Here is a 21835-nt window from a genome sequence, read left to right as displayed (position 1 = left end):
CACTAGTGTCAATTTCAGAGAAGGCAATGGCACCCCACTCCAGTGCTCTTGCCTGGAGAATCCCATGGACAGAGGAGCCTGGTGGGCTACAGTCCATGGGGTCGCTAAGAGTCGGACACGACTGAGCGACTTCACTTTCACTTTTCACTTTCATGCATTGGAGAAGGTAATGGCACCCCACTCCAGTGTTCTTGCCTGGAGAATCCCATGGACAGAGGAGCCTGGTGGGCTACAGTCCATGGGGTCGCTAAGAGTCGGACACGACTGAGCGACTTCACTTTCACTTTTCACTTTCATGCATTGGAGAAGGTAATGGCACCCCACTCCAGTGTTCTTGCCTGGAGAATCTCAGGGACGGGGGAGCCTGGTGGGCTGCCGTCTATGGGGTCGCACAGAGTTGGACACGACTGAAGCGACTTAGCAGCAGCAGCAGTGTCAATTTAAAAATGAAAGCTCTGTTTATGTGTAGGTTAAGGTTGGTTTCGTGTGTCTGAGCTGACAGTCACAGGTAATCCCTGTGGGTGGGAAAGGGGCAGGTCAGCCCAGCAAAGAGAGGCTTCTGGGGTGTGTGTGTGTGTGCGCATGGTGAACAAAACAGATAGCAACACGTTGCCTCAAGTTTTAGGTGGAAGAGCCAGAAATCACTTTATTAAAAAAAGTGGCCATAGAATGAGAACCACCTGAGAAACTGCTCTTCTTACTGTATAGTATAAACTCACCAATTTAGTGGTTTATTTTTATTGGTTGTTTTTGGCTTTGACTACTCTGCGTCTTTAAGAAAGTGTAAAAGCTTAGTCGTTTTATTAGTGAATCATGCATCCATTGATAACACTGTTAAAAACCAGTATTAATTTTTACTCCAGCCATGGTTTTATAGTTCAGGTGATTTATGTTAGTAATATTTCAAGCCTCAAACCCATTCAAGGACAGGAATGAGAATGTGTTCACAGGATGGGAGTGAGAGTGTGTTCACAGGATGGGAGTGAGAGTGTGTCACAGGATGGGAGTGAGAGTGTGTCACAGGATGGGAGTGAGTGCCAGTCTCACTGCCACTAGGAGGTTAGGGAGCCTTCTCTCCTCTGAGCTTCATACAGAGTGACCTAAAAATAAGAGATGGTTCGTTGGCTTCAAATCCAGCTGAGTTCCATTTTAGAAAAATCTGTGTTTCTGATCTTGTAAATAGAGGGCTCATGTGCTTTTCTTCTTTATGCTCTTGTGATAGTTTTTTATAAAGAAAAGATAGTTTATATTTGTTAAGAATGTATTTTATATTAGTATGATTAGAGTCAGGGGACTACGTTTTTAGTAGTAGCATATTAATAGCATAGTAAAACTAAATAAGAGATATAACATCAAGAGGGTCACATGTGACCAAAGCAGGTCTTGAAAAAGCTAAAGAGCATGGAGGAGATAGAGATGTTGGAATTCCATTTGTGTTTGTGGTGGTTGTTTACTGCTTATTATGGGAAATATCAGATACTCTGCAAAAGCCCATGTTCCCTTCCCTCGGCTACAGCCACGATCAACTGATCAACTCTTGGATGATTTGGTTTCTTCTGTGCTTCACCCACTCCATACCCCCTCCTCCCCCCAAAAAAAAGGAAAAAGAAAAAGATTACTGTGGAGCAGATCACCACTAACTACCATATCCTTTCATTCATAAATCTTTCAGTAGGCAGCTCTAAAAGATAAAGACTCAGAAAACACAGCCACAAAGGCCCACAGTCGCCCTAGAAACAAACACATAGCCATGCTGTCTTCATCTCCGTGGGCGCTGTGTGAGTGCTCACACCCCAGGGCTGCGACCTGCCTTGCTGTGACACCTGGTTCCTTTGCCCTGGTTTCCTGAGGGCTCTCTCATGGGTGCAGGCTCGAGAGTACCCTGGCCCCACACCCCTCGGGGCCTGACTCACTTTCTCTGCCTAGAAGCCCCTCTGGATGTGCGCTCCGGGTACAACCGCTGGCGGATCTGTGGTGAAGGGCGCCATCTCCTCAAGTGGCAGCAGCTCCAGGCTCTTCCCCAGGCTGGGCCGGTGGCCTCGGGGCAGCCAGAAAGCCCCCCAGCCTCCCTCCTGCCCCTCAACCTCAGCCTCCTGACACTCCTTCATGCCCTGCTGAGGGTCATGGAGGCCATCCGGTGAGCAGGTGTGGGTGGGGCAGTGGTGGCCTTGGGCTTATCTTACGTCCTGGGGTTTAGTTGAGTTGAAGGTGTAGGAGAACTTGGTTGTCGCGCAGCAGAGGGTGAGAGGTGGGCACCGCTCTGATTACTGTTACGTTGTTAGCATCGTCTGGATTGTTGCTCATACCTGACACACACATCTTCTTCTAGAAAATGCAAGGGAAGAACAAACCAGATGCATCAAGGTTAGGGCCAGTGGTAGGGTGGTGGAGCATCTACCCACCTTTATTTTCTCACCTGCCCTGTTCTCAAGTTTCTAAATTCCCCTTCCCCCAAAAGACCACTGGTTTCAGTTTCTACAAACTTCTGTTGTGTTGGGGTAGGAAATGGATTTTATGCCAGCCTGACCAGCCATCCCTCTGGAGTTTAAGCACACTACAGCCTCGGGGAGCCTGCTGCCTCTCTCACAGCCCAGCCCCGACTATCAAGGCTCCATATTGAAAAGCCCTTTCACCAGCCTTGAACACACCTGGCCTTGCCCAGGCCTGCATTTCTCACCTGGGGCCCCACTCTGCCTCTGCCACCACCCAGGAAGCCTCCAGGGCAACCTCAGGTTCATTGCAGGGCCTCTCCTCACCTGGTTACTTGCTTTAGTCCCCTCAGTAACAGCTCTCCTCCTCCTTCTCGTCCTCTTAATGCCCCAGTTTACCCATGTCCCCAACCATTACCCCATCCACCTTCTTCTTCCTGTTTCTTTTATCACACCTATATATAAATGTATACAAACACACACCAATATGTAAATAGAAGGCATGCAAATACATATCAATATGTAAATGTGCACAATTAGAATTTACATATATTGACTTATTTACTTTTTGTCTATCTCCTCTACCCAGTTGTAAGAGGAATGTTCTAGAAAATGTCCAGTATCTGAAAACAGTTTCAGATGCCTTTTGCCCAGTTTTTTAGTTGTTCAAATAGGAAACCAGCTCTGTCATTGTCACTCCATCTTTTCTGGAAGTGGAAATTCCTCTCCCTGCATCCTTCCTGGCCACTCTCCTAGTATTGGGCACTCCCTGTGGTCACATATGACGCCGTGATGCACATTTGCATACAGGTGCCTATAGTGGACCTGGGTTGCAGCTTCTCCAGGGCGAGTGCCCCGAGGAAGCAGCTGGCCAGGGTTCTGTCAGCTTTGCATGATCTGAATGGGTCAGCACTGTGAGACTTCCTTCTTTGTTTAAGTTTCATCTTTCTTTTTGTGTTTGTCAACCTGATGTCAAATTTGGTTGGACTCCCTGGTTCCCACTCTGGGAAGAACAAAGATAGAAACTTGTCTGTAGATGATCCATATTAAGTATTAATAGGTGGTTCAGGTGGGCCAAAGGAAAATTGCTAATACTTTTATGGGAGGTGTTTGCTTCTGAGCCAGGATCTTAGGGCAGAGGTCAGGCACTAACCAGCTGTTAGGAGAAATTCCTTACCTGCCTGGGGTGTATGTGGGGTGCCCTGTGAGAGCCCACAAAGCGCACACCCAGTTTATCTCAGGAGAAGCTGCTGGCCCATCTGCTGGCCTGGCAGAGGCTTGCTAGAACTCAGAGGCCATAGGAGAATGGATGAGCTCCGAACCTGCCCCACAGGGAGCCCAGAAGAGTAGTAATGAGTCAATCCTTGCCTTCTGGTCTGGACTTGCTGTGCCTTCGTTTTATTCAGTTCCTTCCACAGTTCTGCAGAGCTGGTGTTCTCCTTGGAGCCCAGAAGGGGAGAAGGGGCTGAGGGGGCTGAGTGCCTTCCCTCAGGTCGCACCCTGGACAGTGAGCCAGCCAGGGTGGCTCCCTGTCTCCTGTGCAGGCTCCTCAGTGGCCGAGTGTGCATTCTGCTCTGCCGCAGGGTTTCCTCCACCCTCCACCGCAGGGAGGCTCCTCACACGGGCCTTACAAGGCCAGTGTGGTTTCATTTTGGGGTCAGTTCCTAGTAATTGCCTTTCTCTTTGCTTTCTAGCCAGCTTTTTTGGGTATGAAGTTGAAATCAACGGCTACTGTCAAGAACATCAACAGAAATGTCCATCCTCCTCAAGGTCTTTAACAAAAGCCATCAAATCAGGGAGAGTCTGTGATAGTCACTGTTCTCTCAGTCAATGCAAGTTATTTATCATCAGGTGATTTTTAGTTGTAGTGGAGTTGCTGTGAATGTGGGTGAGATTCCATTATGAATATGATCAATAAATGTTATTTGTGAAAGTCAAAGTGATCACTTTTTGAAAAATGATTTCCTCAGATTTCCCTTTGTGAGGGTGGGACTCGTTCTCCACCTCTGTGTCCCTGAGGGCGGGGGGCCGTGACTGAACTCTTCTTCCCTTTGCAAGGACAGCACATCCTCTGGATGAGGATCCTGAAACGGCTTTAGCATCTGTTTCATGTGGATCTCACTTTAAGTAACATAAAATTGTATGCAGTTTATATTTTTAAAAACTGAGATATCATTCACACACTGTAAAATTCACCTTTTTTAGAGTGATTTTGTGCTTTTTTTTTTTGCTATATTTACAAGGTTGTACAATTGCCACTGCTACCTAATTCCAGACATTTTCACCCCCAAAAGAAACCCTATACCTATTAAGCACTTACTCCTTGTTCCCTTCTCTCCTCACCCCTGGAAACCACTAACCTACTTTTTCACTTTTCCAATTTTGTATAGATGGAATATGTATCCTTTGTATCTGGCTTGTTTTCATTTGGCATAATATTTTCAAGGTTCACCCACATAGTAGCTTCATTCCTTTTTTTATGGCTGGATAATAAGCATTGCAAGGACAGATCACATCTTGTTTATCTGTTCATCAGTTGGTAGATATTGGGTTATTTATACTTTTGGGGTATTACTAATAATGCTGCTGTGAACGTTTATTTATGACTTTTGGTGTCAACATGTTTCATGTCTCTTGGGTATGTACCTGGGAGTGCTGGGTAATATGGTAACTCTCTTTAATGTTTTGAGGAGCTGCCTCAAGTTTCCATGGTGGAAAACACTGCCTGATTTATTTGTTTATTTATTATTATTATTTTTTATAGCAAAGTTTAAAAAAAACTTATTTAATTTTGGTTGCTCTGAGTCTTCAGTGCTGTGTGCGGGCTTTTCTCTAGTTCTGGTGAGCGGGGTTATTCTTCACTGCAGTGTGCAGACTTCTCATTGCAGTGGCTTCTCTTGTTATGGAGCACAGGCTCTAGAGCACGCGGGCTTCAGTAGTTGAGGCACACAGGCTCATAATTGTGGCTCTCAGGCCCCAGAGCCTGTGGGTTTCAGTAGTTGAGGATCACAAGCTTAGTTGCTCTGCGGCAGGTAGAATCTTCCGGACCAGGGATTGAGCCCATGTCCCCTGCGTTGGCAGGCAGGGAAGTCCCTGTGCACCGTTTCCCATTTCATATTCCCACCATCAGTGCATGAACTTTCTGATTTCTCCCTGTCTGAAGAGACTCGTGTACTCAGGGTGTTGCCGTGAGTGCTAGTTGTGGGGTGACTCTTGCCTGTTGTTTCTGCTCAGGTCAGTGTGGGAGCCACTCTGCAGACACAGGTGTATTGATGTTTCTGAGTGCTTCTGTAATGCGACCCCACCATGCAGCAGTAACAGGGCCTCCCTTCCCCACACCTGCACCGGGCATGCCTCCTCCTCTGAACCTCTGCCAATGTGAGAGGTAAAGCGTGCTGTGACCTTTTAACTGGCATTGCTTAACTGAGGTGTGAGCAGCTCCTCATACTTTTGCCAGCATTTGTGCTGCCTCTTGGAGAAGGTGATGGCACCTCACTCCAGTACTCTTGCCTGGGGAATCCCAGGGATGGGGGAGCCTGGTGGGCTTCCGTCTGTGGGTTCGCCCAGAGTCGGACACGACTGAAGTGACTTAGCAGCAGCAGTGCTGCCTCTGCTGCAAGTGGTCTGTCCACAGCCTTCGCCATCCCTTCTGCTGTCTCACATGGTTCCAGCTGAGGACAGCTGATGATGCCAGTTACTGTACTTAAAGCAAGACAGAAGAGCGAGGCATCTTTAACTAGAATGTCCTTGGACTTCAGAGTGCAGTCCTGGGGGCTGCAGTCATGGTCGAAGGTGTGTGTGAAGCATGGAAAGTCAGCCAGGCATAAAGCAAAGCACAGGCTAATGTGTGTGGGTCCCTGAGTCACTAAAGTTTATGAGCTGGGATGGCAAAGTACGAACCCTCATGGGCCTCCGATTGTCATCAGTTGACACAGTTGGAACCTGAGACATGCTGTTTCATAGGCATAGCTTTCTTCCTCAGGAGGTCTGACTACAGAAACTGAAAGCAAAGAGATGGTCAAGTGGTGACGGTGCTAGGAAGAAAGGCAAAGCAGAAAAAATATGGGTGGTGATTGGGTGGGGGCCCTCTCTGAATAGGAGACCTGAGCGGAGGATTGAATGGGGTGACAGTGGGGACAGAGCCCCAGACTGTGGGGCGACAGGTGCAAAGGCCCTGACGATGAATATGCATGGAGTATGAGGAAGCTTAGGAGCCCAGTGTGACTACAGCGGAGAGTGAAGTGGACTGTGGTCAGGGATGGAAGTCTGGAGGTTAGCTCAGGCCTGGTCCTGAGGTCTTGGCATCATTTGCGGGTCTCAGGGTTTATTCTGACTTGAAGAAGCCCTTCGGAAGCGCCTGGACTGAGTGGCCCCAGGCTGGCTTCTAACCTGCTCCCTCTGGTGGCCATGCTGAGGACTGACTGAGGAGGGGCAGTCTCGCTACCTGGGAGGGTGGGAATGAGCCTGGGCTCCTGGTGTGTGCTGAGTGTGGAGACAACAGGATTTGCTGGTAGATTGGCTGGAGTGGGAGAGCAGCGGTGGAAGGAGTGGGTGTGATGGGCATGGTGGAGGAGCCACGTAGAGGCGCTGACATCACTGTTAGAACTGAGTCTGTGTGGAAAGGGGAGCTGTGGCTGGAGGGGTAAATTTGAGTCACCAGCTGGCTTGTTTTGGAGCCCTGGGGCTGGATGCAGTCACCTGGGAGTTGATGTGGGTGGGGAGGATGGAGACTGTGGCAAAAGGGGGGCCAGCTCCTGTGGGTCCTGCCATCTGCCTGCTCCGGGTCATCCAGGGTACCAGCAGACACACTTTCTCTACCACTGGGATTTCTGGACGGCAGAGTTGAGACTACATGCCAGGCCAGAAGACTGTGATCTGGTCACTAAAATGATACTGAGGTGTTCCTAAATGATTGACATGTCGCATAGCAATAAACATGGGATCTGATGTTGTTACCTCTCCCCTCTCCCTAGCTTCCTCCCCCTCCTCCTCTCCCATTCCCTCTGCTTCCTTCTATCCCCCTTTTACCCATTTTTTCTCCTCCCCCTCCTCCCAGTCTTCTTTCTGGGTAATCTTTCTGCCATCAGTGATCATGTACCAGAGGCTCTCTACAGTCTAGGAGGGCCAGTTTCAGGATCTCACGGTCTGTCTGTGTCCTCCTGGTGCAGAACTGTGAAGGACCCCCTCCCCTCCATTACCACCACCGAGGGGTTGCCATGGACAGCGGTGCCTGGCAGGCTGTAGTCAGTCCATGGGGTTGCAAAGAGTCGAACAAGACTGAGCGACACACTTAATGGTAAAGGTGGTAAATTTTGTTTGTGCACTTCACCATAATAAAAAATTAAATGGAAACAAAACTGAAATCATTGATGTTTACCATTGGTGTCGATCACTTGCTTGTTGTGCTCACAGCTGTTGTCAGCTCGAGTGTTGTAGTCTGTGTCTCGTGCAGCCTAGGGGACCTGAGGGCTGGGCTCTAAGAGCATGCTGGTGGAGTCAGCTAATCTCCAGGGCAGGGGGATCCTGTTGAATTGCTCTACATGTTTTACGAGGTGCCTACTATGTGCTAGGGGTCGTGCCAGCCACTCATGTGGTTCCAGCACCCAGTGTGAGGCCTCTTAATTGGCTTCAAATGTAGCTGCGGTGTTCCTGAGCCGCTTAACGACCTTGGGTAATGAGGTGTCTCAGGCACAATATTTGTTTAATGCTTTATTCATGGGCACAAAACAGTGGTAACATTAACTTCAGGGGAACTTTAATGATGTATGTGTTTGGTGAAGTCCCCAGCTCCCGACCCTTAAGGTGCTAGATCTGTTTGGGGCCATGTGAAATGTTTTGCATCACTTACAAGAAAGAAAAAAGAGGTGCTGTTTTTCTTTGGGAAAAGATGAGGTATTTCACAGCCAAACCTTGTTCTCCTGTGGAACATTTGTCAAAGACTGCAGAAAGGAAACACATGGAAATTTCCAATACTTCTTCTAAAGGAAGGAGCTGGACTTGTCACATCACATGCACCCATCTCCCCATCTACTCACCTGTCACAGGCTGAGGCCTGCTCTATTCCACCAGTTCTGGGGTCAGTGTTTGTGTCCAACCAGCTGGATGAGGCCAGTGATTTCATCTTTCTGAGCTCCCATTTCTTCACTTGCCAAGCGAGGCTTTGTTGGTGACAGGCTTGGTGCGTAGCCCAAAGCCTGGCCTAGAGCAAGCAAGCCTTCAATGCATGTAGTCAAGTTGTAGCCATGACCAATAATAATAGTAATATATTCTGAGATAGGCACTGTTTTCACCCCATTTTACATATGAAACTGAGGTAGAGCCCTCTGGTTCTGTTTCCTCTTAGAGTACAGGTGTGAAATGTGCAGGAGCCTGGCCAGGCTGGACCCTTGGAGCTGCTCCTTGCTGCTTGAGTGGCTGTGACTTCTAGATCCCTGGGTATCCCCAAGAGCCTGGGATCCAAGGGCCTGCCTGAGAGGAGGCCAGAGGTTGTAATTTCCTACCTCTGGACACAGTGAAAAGATTAGAAACAGAAAGATTATCACTTCATTTCTTTTCCTATTTAAATAGCTACCTTCCTTCCTGCTCCCCTCCAATCATTCCAAACAAAGTTTGCTTGGGGTGTTCAAGCTTCTTCCTTGTTTCTGTCCTCCCAGGTGAATGAGAAGCTGATTACGACCCGGGTGGGCAAAAGCAACCCCTGTTTGTGCAATCCCAAATTCTTCCTTCTTAAATAAAATTTAAGACCATCTGAAAACGAGCTGCAGGGGTGACCTCTCAGCTTTGATTCTTGGTTGAGTTTCTGAAAGGCATATGAAGCTGAGCCTGCTAATGCGCTGAAATAATTAACCTCAGCTCCAGGGAGGTGTTAATGCCTGAGGTATTCGCTTGCCAGTTGTCTTGCAGCTAGTGAGAAGCAGTGTCAGCCTCTCCCACTTACTGTCAAGTCGCAGCCTTACCATCTTTTCCAGGCTTGCTGTCGATCCCAGCTGACGGCAGCCACTTGACTCTGGTCCAGAGGATGACATAGGTGCCTCCCCTGTGCTTCCGGATGGTGTCCCTAGGGACAGACCTAGACAGGTGGTGGCAGCCAGCTTCCACGATGCCCAGTGGTTCCCCCTCCTGGAATTCACATCCTGTGAACCCCTGCCCCACTCACTGCGCCACGGCTGGTCTGTGTGGCCAGTAGACTCTGCAGAAGTGATGCTGTCACTTTTAAGGTTGGGTCCTGAACAGTGCTGCGGCTTCCATCTTGGTGCCTCCTCCTCTCGCTCTCCTCCTCGCTCTCCTCTTCCTCCTCCAACTCTGTCTCTCTGTCTTTCTGTCTCTCCAAATCTCTCCCCACCCTTCCCACTTCTCTCTTGGATCCTTTTCTTTGTGGAAGCCGGAGGCCATGTCCTGAGGAGCCCTGTGGAGAGGCCGCATGCCAAGGAACCTCAGCCTCAGTCGCTTGAGCGAGCGTGGCTACAGGTCCTCCTGCTTGTGCGGAGCCTTCATGACTGCACCATGCCATCTGCATGGTTGACTCTTCCTGCAGGAAAGTATCTTGGGTCTAGTAAGAGCTGGAGACATTTACTCATTACCCACCTACTGAGTGGACAGCTGATCATGAATAAACTCAGGAAGGTAGGAGTGTGAGAAGATGCTTCTAATAAATGAGCTAGAGAGACTTCTTTGCGGCAGTTACTAAGCATTACATCACAATGTTTTGCTGTTCTGTGATGGAAAAGGGGAAGGGAAGTGAACTGATATTTTGTAAGTGTCAACAGTAATGATACCTACTCTTCACTGTTTCCCACCTCTACCTGCTTCACATTCTTTTTACATGCATGGTGTTAATTCATCCTTCCTTTAACAAACAGGTGAGGTAATGGAGGCTCAGAGAGGTATAGTGATTTGCCCAAGGTCACATAGCCAGGCAGTGTGTGAGTGTGGGTTCAGCCCAGCGATGTCTCCTTGCAAAGGGGTGAATAGTGAATGGGACAGATGTGGAAGGGACAGTGCATCAGAGCTTGAAGGCACTGACGTTCTATAGATGGTGATCATGTTATCAAAAAAAGAAAAATTGAGACATACTGACTGAAAAAATATTTTTTATCAGGTGTATGAATTTATAAGAAAAAGAATCTTAAAAGACAGTCAAATAAATTGCTTGTTTTGAAAAGAAAGTTACATGAAGAGAAAACAAAATTATGCAGAAAGGTTTTTACCTATCAGTGTTAGGCCATATCATATCAGAATGTTGGAAATTGGGAAGACCCTGGAAGTGAGGCACTTATGGTCATCATGGCTACATGATCTGGTTATTCCAGATTAGTTCTAAGGATTGAAGCTTTGGTCACTCTATCTTCCTGGTGAAGCAGCTGGCTGGGTTTCAGGTCCTGGCTATTCCTGTGTCAATCATACTAATTTTTAAGTAAAATTTTAATTTTTTGATAACTTCAGATTTGTCAAAACTAAGGAACATTGTTCTTAAGTAAACTGTAGATGGTATTCAGATTTCACCAGTTTTTCCATTAATGTCCTGGGGCTCAATTCAGGATACCTTACTGTGTTTCTCACACATTTTGAGTGAACTTGAATTTGCTCTCAAAACCTTGGACCCTGAGCTGAAGTCCTACTAGTTAATCAGGAATCCATTCAGCTGTACCTTTAAGGGATAGCAGCCCAAAAACTTCTTGTGCTTTAAGCCCATTTCCTCCAGTGGCATGGTGGTCACAGTGGGTAGATATATTTCATCTCCTGGGCCGATTGTAATCTGTTGGTGGGTCTGCGTAGTGTGTCAGGAATGAGGAGACCACATCTGAATACCATGATCAACTAGCAAAGTCTGTTCTAGTCATGGGAGTAGAGAGGAGTGATGTGTGCTGAGTATATGCCTTCAGCCCCAGAATGTTTCACATTTCAACATTCTGTCCCCATGTCTAGGAGGGGAAGTCATATTTGAGTGCAGGATTATGGAATGAGGTATCTCTACCATCCTAGGCACACTTAGACAAGGGTAGTGGTTGTGGTGGTGATGATGATGTAAACATAGCTGCTGCTGCTAAGTCGCTTCAGTCGTGTCCAACTCTGTGCGACCCCATAGACGGCAGCCCACCAGGCTCCCCTGTCCCTGGGATTTTCCAGGCAAGAACACTGGAGTGGGTTGCCATTTCCTTCTCCAGTGCATGAAAGTGAAAAGTGAAAGTGAAGTCGCTCAGTTGTGTCTGACTCTTAGCGACCCCATGAACTGTGGCCTACCAGGCTCCTCCATCCATGGGATTCTCCAGGCAAGAGTACTGGAGTGGGGTGCCATTGCCTTCTCTGTAAACATAGCTAGGTACCATTTATTGAGTGCTTCTTAAGTCTCAGGCACTGTATTAAGTTTGCCACGCAGATATTGTGCTTATTCCTTAGAACAGCCCTGTGAGGTAGGGCACGATTGTCATTCCCATTTTATAAATGACAAAATTAAGACATAGGTAAGGAATTTTTTCCAACTCCTGCAGCTTTAAGTTTCCTTTTAGAGGAATCATTGTTCTCCAGCAAGGCAAGGGTCTGCCAAGTGCTGTCCATTCAGAGGTTCTCTGTCTCAGGCCGCACGTCACACCATTCTCCTTAGGTGTTGATCATTATCTGACCAAGTAAACTGTTTTGGGCTTTGGCAACTGCAGCATTCTGTGGGATTTATTCAGAGGCATTTGGGGCAAGAGCAGGACTGAGTGCAATTTCACAGAGGTGGCAAATAGGGAGGGCCAAGAGCTGTATGCACAAGAGAACGTCTGCAGGGTTCAGGAATTGAGAAATGATTTCCTTAAATGTGTAATGTATATCTGTGCCAGGGATGCAGATTAAAATCTGGGGTTTCAAAGGAAAAATTGCCGTCCCCCTAAAGGAAGTTCTTCATTGATTGCAGGAAAAAACAGATTTATTTTTTTTTGTTTTGGTAGGTAAAGTTCTCAGTAATCTGAGCCCTTACAAGGTTGTGAAACCCCATCTGCCCCAGGGCTCTCCTGGCCGTACACCCCAGCCTGACTGTTACCCCAGTTTTTATTTCCAGCCTCCTTTCCTTTGCTCACTCTCTCTGCTGAGAGCACCCTCGCTCCCTACTCTTTTCCTTTTCAGAGTCCCTTTCTTGTGGATGCAGCTTCTCTTCCCCAGGCCTGTCTCCCTGCTGTGTCCTGGCTGGAAGCCTCTGGAAGGCAGTGTTGTATGCGATGTTCTCAGTGCTTGGCCCAGGGCTTGGGGGTGAAGTGGTTCAGGAAGTTTCATAGGCCGATCAGTGTCTCTTAAAAAGTGAGCACATGTGTAGCCAAGAGGAATCTTCTTTCAGCTACATCTTCAGAACTGCAGGAGCTCCTTAGACAGGAATATCTGTGGCCAGGGCAAAGATTAAAGCGCTGTACTTTTGTCACACTCTTACTGCACTGTGCGCTGAACACGTGTCCCCTAATCTCACTCACTGAAGTCCTCTGGGCAGGTGGTTTTTCCCCTTTTATCGAGGAGGTTATGGAGACTGAAGTTACTTGGCCAGGGACCCACAGCTGTCAGGAATTCTTGCTGATCCTTGAACCCAGCAGCTGCCCAGAGTGCAGGCTCCCAATCCGGAAGGACATTAGAGTTGAGAAAGATGGCGGGGCCAGGATGCAGGGTTTGGGGCAACCTCCTCCCCTCCACCTCACCGTGTCTCCCACTGCCCACCCATGATCAGAAGCCCAGGCTGCTCTGTTGTATCATCTCCCAAATACCTTCTCCCCTCTTGCTGGGGAGTTGTAGTTGCATGTTCCTTAAAATGCAATTATAAAGACAAAATATAAAAAGTAGTTACCTAAAGCTTTGCAGAATCTTCAAAGTGTATTAAAACTGTTCTACTTAATATCAGTTCAGCTCAGTCGCTCAGTCATGTCCGACTCTTTGCGACCCCATGAACCGCAGCACGGCAGGTGTCCCTGTCTATCACCAACTCCTGGAGTCCACCCAAACCCATGTCCATCGAGTCGGTGATGCCATCCAACCATCTCATCTCTGTCGTCCTCTTCTCCTCCTGCCCTCAATCTTTCCCAGCATCAGGGTCTTTTCAAATGAGTCAGCTCTTCGAATCAGGTGGCAAAAGTATTGGAGTTTTAGCTTCAATATCAGTCCTTCCAATGAACACCCAGGACTGATCTCTTTTAGGATGGACTGGTTGGATCTGCTTGCAGTCCAAGGGACTCTCAAGAGTCTTCTCCAACACCACAGTTCAAAAGCATCAATTCTTCTGCGCTCAGCTTTCTTCACAGTCCAACTGTCACATCCATACATGACTACTGGAAAAACCATAGCTTTGACTAGACGGACCTTTGTTGGGAAAGTAATGTCTCTGCTTTTTAATATGCTGTCTATATTGCTCATAACTTTCCTTCCAAGGAGCAAGCATCTTTTAATTTCATGGCTGCAATCACCATGGGCAGTGATTTTGGAGCCCAGAAAAATAAAGTTGGGAAAACAGAAAGAAATAAAAATAAAGTTGGGGAAACAGAAAGCTGGAGCCCAGAAAAATAAAGATGGGGAAACAGTGGACTGTTTCCACTGTTTCCCCATCTATTTGCCATGAAGTGATGGGACCGGATGCCATGATCTTAGTTTTCTGAATGTTGAGCTTTAAGCCAGCTTTTTCACTCTCCTCTTTCACTTTCATCAAGAGACTTTTTAGTTCCTCTTCACTTTCTGCCATAAGGATGGTGTCATCTGCATATCTGAGGTTATTGATATTTCTCCTGGCAATCTTGATTCCAGCTTGTGCTTCCTCCAGTCCAGCATTTCTCATGATGTACTCTGCATTTAAGTTAAGTAAGCAGGTTGACAATATACAGCCTTGACGTACTCCTTTTCCTATTTGGAACCAGTCTGTTGTTCCATGTCCAGTTCTCACTATTGCTTCTGGACCTGTATACAGGTTTCTCAAGAGGCAGGTCAGGTGGTCTGGTATTCCCATCTCTTTCAGAATTTTCCACAGTTTCTTGTGATCCACGCAGTCAAAGGCTTTGGCATAGTCAATAAAGCAGAAATAGATGTTTTTGTAGAACTGTCTTGCTTTTTCGATGATCCAGTGGATGTTGGCAATTTGATCTGTGGTTCTTCTGCCTTTTCTAAAACTAGCTTGAACATCTGGAAATTCATGGTTCGCATATTGCTGAAGCCTGGCTTGGAGAATTTTGAGCATTACTTTACTAGCATGTGAGATGAGTGCAATTGTGTGGTAGTTTGAGCATTCTTTAGCATTGCCTTTCTTTGGGATTGGAATGAAAACTGACCTTTTCCAGTCCTGTGGCCACTGCTGAGTTTTCCAAATTTGCTGGCATATTGAGTGCAGCACTTTCACAGCATCATCTTTTAGAATTTGAAATAGCTCAACTGGAATTCCATCACCTCCACTAGCTTTGTTCGTAGTGATGCTTCCTAAGGCCCACCTGACTTCACATTCCAGGATGTCTGGCTCTAGGTGAGTGGAAGTGATCACACTTCATGATTATCTGGGTCGTGAAGATCTTTTTTGTACAGTTCTTCTGTGTATTATTGCCACCTCTTCTTAATATCTTCTGCTTCTGTTAGGTCCATACCATTTCTGTCCTTTATTGAGCCCATCTTTGCAAGAAATGTTCCCTTGGTATCTCTAATTTTCTTGAAGGGATCTCTAATCTTTCCCATTCTATTGTTTTCCTCTATTTCTTTGCACTGATCGCTGAAGAAGGCTTTCTTATCTCTCCTTGCTATTCTTTAGAACTCTGCATTCAAATGGGTATATCTTTCCTTTTCTCCTTTGCTTTTCACTTCTCTTCTTTTCACAGCTATTTGCAAGGCCTCCTCAGACAGCCAGTTTGCTTTTTTGCATTTCTTTTTCTTGGTGATGGTCTTGCTCCCTGTCTCCTGTACAATGTCACGAACCTTCGTCCATAGTTCATCACTTAATATAAATATAAATATTATATAATATAATATAAATGACTATAAATGTTACAAAGAAATGACATAAATAGAATTTTTGTAAGTGGTTAAATTTGGTAAATTTCGAAGTTGAGTTGGTCATTGAGCAAACCGATTCTTTTGGGGAAGAGATGTGTGGCCATTTGGGCCCCGTCAGGGCTGGTGCTAGCCCATGCAGTGGGCAGTTGGGCTTGATTCTGTCGGGAATTTCAATGAAATATGTAGAATGAGACTAGAAATTGCCTACCGAGGCCCAAAGGGTGAGTGTTTACCCACTGGCTCTGATCTCTAGGTGGAGGGAAGTTCCACAGGTGGTATGTCTTTGGCTCTTCCATGACAGGATGAGCTTCTGGAGGCCGTAGGCAGAGAAGCTAGGCAGAAAGCAAGACATGCAGAGTGCAGGGAGACATGCTACTGTGCACAGACTGCATCTGTGTACAACGGGCTGCTGCAGAAATTGCGGAGCAAAATGATGGACTGAGAGAATAGCACACAAGGCATGAAACAGCCAGCATGCCAGCCTCAAAGACACGCTGGTGCCTCCAGACATGCCCTGGGCTTTCCTTCACCTCCTTTCCTCAAGCAGTTCCTCCTCCTAAGTTGTCACGTTTCTGCCATGCAAAATGGAAAATGGTAATTCGTTTTACCAGCATCCCATTTAAAGATCTTCCTATAGGCTGTATTTGCTGCTCTTAGCCTAGGATTTGGGCACAGAGCCTAATGGAAGTCGTTATGTCATTAGGGATTTATTAAGTTCATAGCAATATTATCTAATATTAGATGTATTATATTCATAGTAACATTTACATGTCCAGGGCAGGTTGGAGAATATTTTGGCTCATTTGCTGTAGAGTTTGTGTGTGGTTTACACATTCATCTTCAAACTAGCCAGACTTCTTAGGGTCTTCCCAAGGTCAGACACAGAAGTGCCAATGCCCATCACAAGATAAACGTGTGTTACAGATGTTGGGGGGATTACAAAGTTCCTTTTCTCAACATAAACTGTTTGTGGTTCTCTCTGTTCCTTTGTCTAGGTAAGTTTATTTTTCCTGACTGCCATTACCGACTAAACTCTGTCTGCCTCACTTGAAAGCTCCTGGGAGGTGGAGAGACTGAGTTTCTGGAGGTGGAATTGACTATAGATTATATTAAAGACCAGGATTTGAAGAAACAGAGCTGGTTGGCAATTAACCCACTTCCCTGTGATCCTCAAATAGGAAGTCTACTTTCAGCTTTTGGGGGATCTCTGCTCTGGAAGAAATCCTAACTCTGTCATAGAATGAATGGGATGCATGCTACTGAACACTCATTCATTCATTAAACATTTCCCAAGTACTCACTGTGTGTCAGGCAGGGCTGGGCTCCATACTACACACATGTGATCTCATTTAGTTCTCTTCATAACCCTCTGAGGTGGGTAGTGTCCTCATTTTACAGATGTGGTTGGTTTGATCAAAAAGATGTCAGTAAAAATTCCCTCCAACCTCAACCTTTGTGCTATTTTTTTCATATTTTTTTACTTCTATAGATGTTATGAACTCCGCAATACATTATTATTATATCATTAAACAGTTAATGATATTTTATTGCCATCCTAGGGTTTAGAATATGCATCTTTAATTTTTCAGTTTGCCCTCAATGTATCACTTCATGAATAGCATAAGCAGTTTGTAATAGTCTACTTCCAATTTCTCTCATCTTTTGTGCTATTCTTATCGTGTATTACTTTTACATAGGCTATAATTCCACAGTCTTTTATTTCTATTTTTGCTTTAAACACTCAGCCTTAAAAAGTTGCTTAGAAGATCTTTTATATTTCCTTTCGTTTATACAGTTTCTGGAGCTCTTCACTTCTCTCTGCAGGTCTGTGTTTCAGTCTTGTTTTATATTCTTTTCACCTGAAGAACTGAACTTTAAAATTGGAGAAGGTAATGGCACCCCACTCCAGTACTCTTGCCTGGAAAATCCCATGGATGGAGGAGCCTGGTGGGCTGCAGTCCATGGGGTCACTAAGAGTTGGACACTACTGAGCGACTTCACTTTCACTTTTCACTTTCATGCATTGGAGAAGGAAATGGCAACCCACTCCAGTGTTCTTGCCTGGAGAATCCCAGGGACGGGGGAGCCTGGTGGGCTGCTGTCTGTGGGGTCACACAGAGTTGGACACGACTGAAGTGACTTAGCGGCAGCAGCAGCACCAGTCTACTGGTAATTCCTTCTCTCAGCTTTTACTTTTCTGAAAAAAATTTAAATTTTGCTCTCATTTATGAAAGGTATTTATTCCTGGAGGTAGAACTCTGTGTTGACAGTTATTATTTATCTTAGTACTTTTATGTTGCCACTTCCTTGTCCTCTGTGTTGTATAGTTTCCGATGAGAACTTTGTTGTCATTCTTATACTTCCTTAATTTATCTGAGTTGCCTTTGAGATTTTCTCTTTGTCTTTCAGTGTTTTGAATACGATATGTCTATTTTTATTTATTTTTAATAATCCTGCTTGGGGTTCTGCAATCTTTTTTGGATTTGTGATGACATATTTTATTACTTTAGTAAAATTATCAGCTATTACTTTAGATATATCTTCTACACCATCAAGTCTTTCTTTTTCCCTCTGGGATTTCAGTTACATGTGTATTAGATTATTTACCTTGTCCCAAGTATATTTAAAGCCCCTCATTGTCCTCACTCTCCTCCTCTTTCTCCCTCATCTCTTCCGGCTCCTCTTTCTCCTTCCTCTGTGTTTTACAGTTTGGGTGATTTCTATTGATCTAGCTTCATGGATTCTTTCCTCATTCATATTGCGTCTTCTGGTGATCTCAGGGCATTCTCCATCTCTGTTACCGTATGTGCCTTCATGAGACTCCCCTCTGTTTCCACTCTCTCAGGCGTGACTCTCTTGAGCTGAGATTGCTCACATATTTCTTCTTTTTTGTGTGTAAATTGGGAGGATAAATCTAGTGCTTATTATCATTGCCAGAATCACCCTTTTACTTCAAATATGTCCATGTCTTTATATTTCAAACTTATTTCTTGCAGACAGCATGTTGCTAGTTTCTTACTTACTTGGATTAGCAGGTAGAGTGTGATTTTTCTAAATCTAGGTCAACATTGAGAACAACTATAGTCTGTGTCCGTGGAAGCACAGAGGTGAGGACTTGCTTCACTGAGCACTTGATATCCTCATCTCTAGGGAGTGATATGTGGGTAGTGCCCTGGCTGCAGACTTTGGGTTCAAATACACCTGGCTTCACAGCCCTCTTGCCCGGATTCCTTAGCCTCTCTGAGCCCTGGTTTAAGTCATGTACAAAGAGGAATAACAGATGGGGTACTAAGGACTAAGTGCAGTGACCGCCCCCGTCTCTGTCTGCTTTACCACAAGGCCTGGTACACAGTAGATGCTTATTAAATGCTTTTGAATGAATGAGTGCTTTCAAGAGTTCTGCTGGCTCATTAAAATAAATGAATAAATAGTCCCCAACCAATCATTCCATTCCTTAAGATCCTATATATGGAAAATGATTTTTTGCCCTGACCACCAATTTTACCGCCTCCCCTTGTTCAATACAATGTTTGCTTTCTCTAATGAGATTTTCCAAATTAATTGGAATACATTAATTTATGTGGTTACCACCCCACAAAATGCCATCTGTACTTTGCTTTTTTTCTTAATATAAACATTCAATTTAGGAGACCTGTTAGAAAGGAGCCTGATTCAGGAGTCAGGAACACAAACATTTCTTGCCAGCTTGGTTGCCATGTGACTTTGGACAAACCCTTTAACCTTTCCTGAGCCTCAGTTTCCTTATCTGTAAAAGAGGATAAGTGACTGAAGATGAGTGTGAGAATCATAGAACTGGCCTCAGATACTAAGCATCCTCCATTCTCTCTCTCACCTTTTACTCCCTTATCACATCTCCCTCCTATGACTCCACTAGATGTAGGCAGGCGCTCCAGCCAACTTTAAAGGGTACACAGTGAGGACAGGTAGGGGGTGTGGAGGACTCTTCTGGTTCTCATTTGGCACTGCTGGCTGCTGCTGCTAAGTCACTTCAATCGTGTCCAACTCTGTGCGACCCCATGGACGGCAGCCCACCAGGCTCCCCCGTCCCTGGGATTCTCCAGGCAAGCACACTGGAGTGGGCTGCCGTTGCCTTCTCCCTCATTTGGCACTAGATGTTGCTTTTGGTCTCCTCCTTCATACCTAGCTAAACCTTTAAGTCGTTCCCCTGTTTGCCCTGGATCCTGGAAACAGTAGAATATCAGCTTTGGAATCAGAAGAATTGCACAATGTTGCCTCTCCAGATGACAGTCTCTCTTTAGAAACAAGCTCTGGGGAAGTGACTCTGCTAGCGGCCCCTCCTCTTCCCCAAGTTCTAAAAGTCTAATTTGCATTAAGTGGACAGGTCCTGTCTACCTGGCACTGCCTTCAGAGGGAGGCAACCCTTTCTAAGGCCCTGGGCATTGTGGGGAAGGGAGAGGCAGAGGAAAGGAGGATTTCTTTTCCGTTACTTGATACAGTGAGTAGGTCTTTTGTCACTTTGTGACTTAAAGCGTGGTCCATGGACCAGAGCAGAGGCGTCCCTGGTGCTTCTTAGAAACACAGAAACAACCTCACCCAGGACCCAGTGAACCAGAATCTGCAGCTGGACAGACCCAGGCAATTCGTATGCACATTAAAGTGTGAGAGGCACTGTCTCCTCAGTCAGTGAGGAAAACTTGGGGCAGCAGCAGTGTCAGGTGTGTGCAGTCAGCAGCATTTGGTGCAGACGATGGAGCTGTCAGATGGCAAGGACAAGGTTCAGGGGGGTCTGTGGAAAGGTGGCTTGAACTGAGATGGCTCCATGGCCAATGGGGCTTCCGTCCAGAAGAGGCCGCCTCCTATTGCTCCCTTAGGTATAGGGTTGTCACTTCACTTTTGGCTAGTGTATTTTGAAGCTTTAAAATTTTGATTAAGTCCAACTTATCCATTTTTCTTTTATTGCTTGTGCTTTTGGTGTCATGTCTAAGAACCCGTTGGAAGCTCCAATGTCATGAAGATTTAGTCCTATGGTAACAGTTTAAAGTTTAGCTCTTACACTGAGCTTCTTGATCCATTTGAGTTGCTTATTGTATAGGATGTGAGGTAGGGGTCCAGCTTCATTCTTTTGCAGGTAAACAGGCTTTGATTTCCTTATTCAGAGGATCTCTCTAACTATTGTGTGGAGAATAGCCAGGGGCAAGAAGGAAGCAGGGGGACTAATTTCCCACTGTTCCATGATAATCTGTCTCTGAGACTAATAAAGTTAGAGGAAATGGTTAGAAACCCACTACTGGACAGCCATCATAGCCATAATTGATTCAGGCAAGAATCATTACTGGATGCTAGCATGAAAGTTTCTTGAGGAACAGAGTATGTGGTCTCAAAGAACCTCCCTATGAGAAACTTGTTACAAAGGGTAAAAAACAAACTTCACAGTGAAGAAGCCTGAGAGACACTGCCTTAGTCAATAGTGATATCATCATGTGCAAACAGAATTCATGGGCTTTCTGATACAGTGCCCTGAGAAGGACACAGCATCACTTTCTGGGTTCCCTGCCCAGAAAGCACACCCTGACTCTGATCATGACCAAATACCAGACAAACTTAATTTGAAGGACATTCTACTCAATGATTGGCTCCAGAAAGACCAGAAAGACTGAGGAATGTTCCAGGTGAGAGGAGACTAAAGAGATGGAACAGCAGAACACAGTGTGTATTCTGGGACTTTTCTTTGGTGTGAAGGACCTTCTCAGCGTAGTGAGTATAATGCAAGTAAGGTCTGTAGATTGGCGACATCAATCAGAGCGAATTTCCCAATTTTGAGGTGCTGCACCAGGTGCTGTAGCTGAGAAGGCAATTTCTCTGTTTAAAGAAACACATGAAGTGCATAGGGACTGAAGGTGATCATGTCTGCACGACAGCTTACCCTCCAATGGCTCTGAGAACAAATGTGCAAGAGAAGGCAGATGTGGGAAGACGTTGCCACCTGGATGTGTCCAGCTTAAGAGTACAGTACAGGGGATTTTTTTTTTTTTAATACTCTTCTGAACTTTTTTGCCACCCTGCTTATTTAACTTATATGCAGAGTACATCATGCGAAATGCTAGACTGGATGAAGCACAAGTTGGAATCAAGATTGCCGGGAGAAATATCAATAACCTCAGATATGCAGATGACACAACCCTTATGGCAGAAAGTGAAGAGGAACTAAAGAGTCTGATGAAAGTGAAAGAGGAGAGTGAAAAAGTTGGCTTAAAATGCAACATTCAAAAAACTAAGATCATGGCATCCGGTCCCATCACTTCATGGCAAATAGATGGGAAAACAATGGAAACAGTGACAGACTTTATTTTCTTGGGCTCCAAAATCACTGCAGCCATGAAATTAAAAAATGCTTGCTCTTTGGAAGAAAAGCTATGACCAACCTAGATAGCATATTAAACAGC

The 21835-nt window shown here is 45.7% G+C and overlaps 1 protein-coding gene across 1 annotated transcript in view; it reads left to right on the top strand.

The window, feature by feature from the left end:
* Positions 1-21835, top strand: part of LOC104996592 (chromosome unknown open reading frame, human C16orf95) — an 87927-nt gene that overhangs the window by 10100 nt on the left and 55992 nt on the right. Inside the window, exon 6 of the mRNA XM_010850871.1 lies at positions 1930-2137. Within this exon, the coding sequence (XP_010849173.1) occupies positions 1930-2137 (208 nt within the window). The remainder of the gene's footprint in view (positions 1-1929; positions 2138-21835) is intronic.

This window comes from Bison bison, unplaced genomic scaffold (assembly GCF_000754665.1).
Source record: "Bison bison bison isolate TAMUID 2011002044 unplaced genomic scaffold, Bison_UMD1.0 scf7180017864295, whole genome shotgun sequence".
Taxonomy (NCBI): Eukaryota; Metazoa; Chordata; class Mammalia; order Artiodactyla; family Bovidae; genus Bison; species Bison bison.
This window is presented reverse-complemented; position numbering and strand designations above follow the sequence as displayed.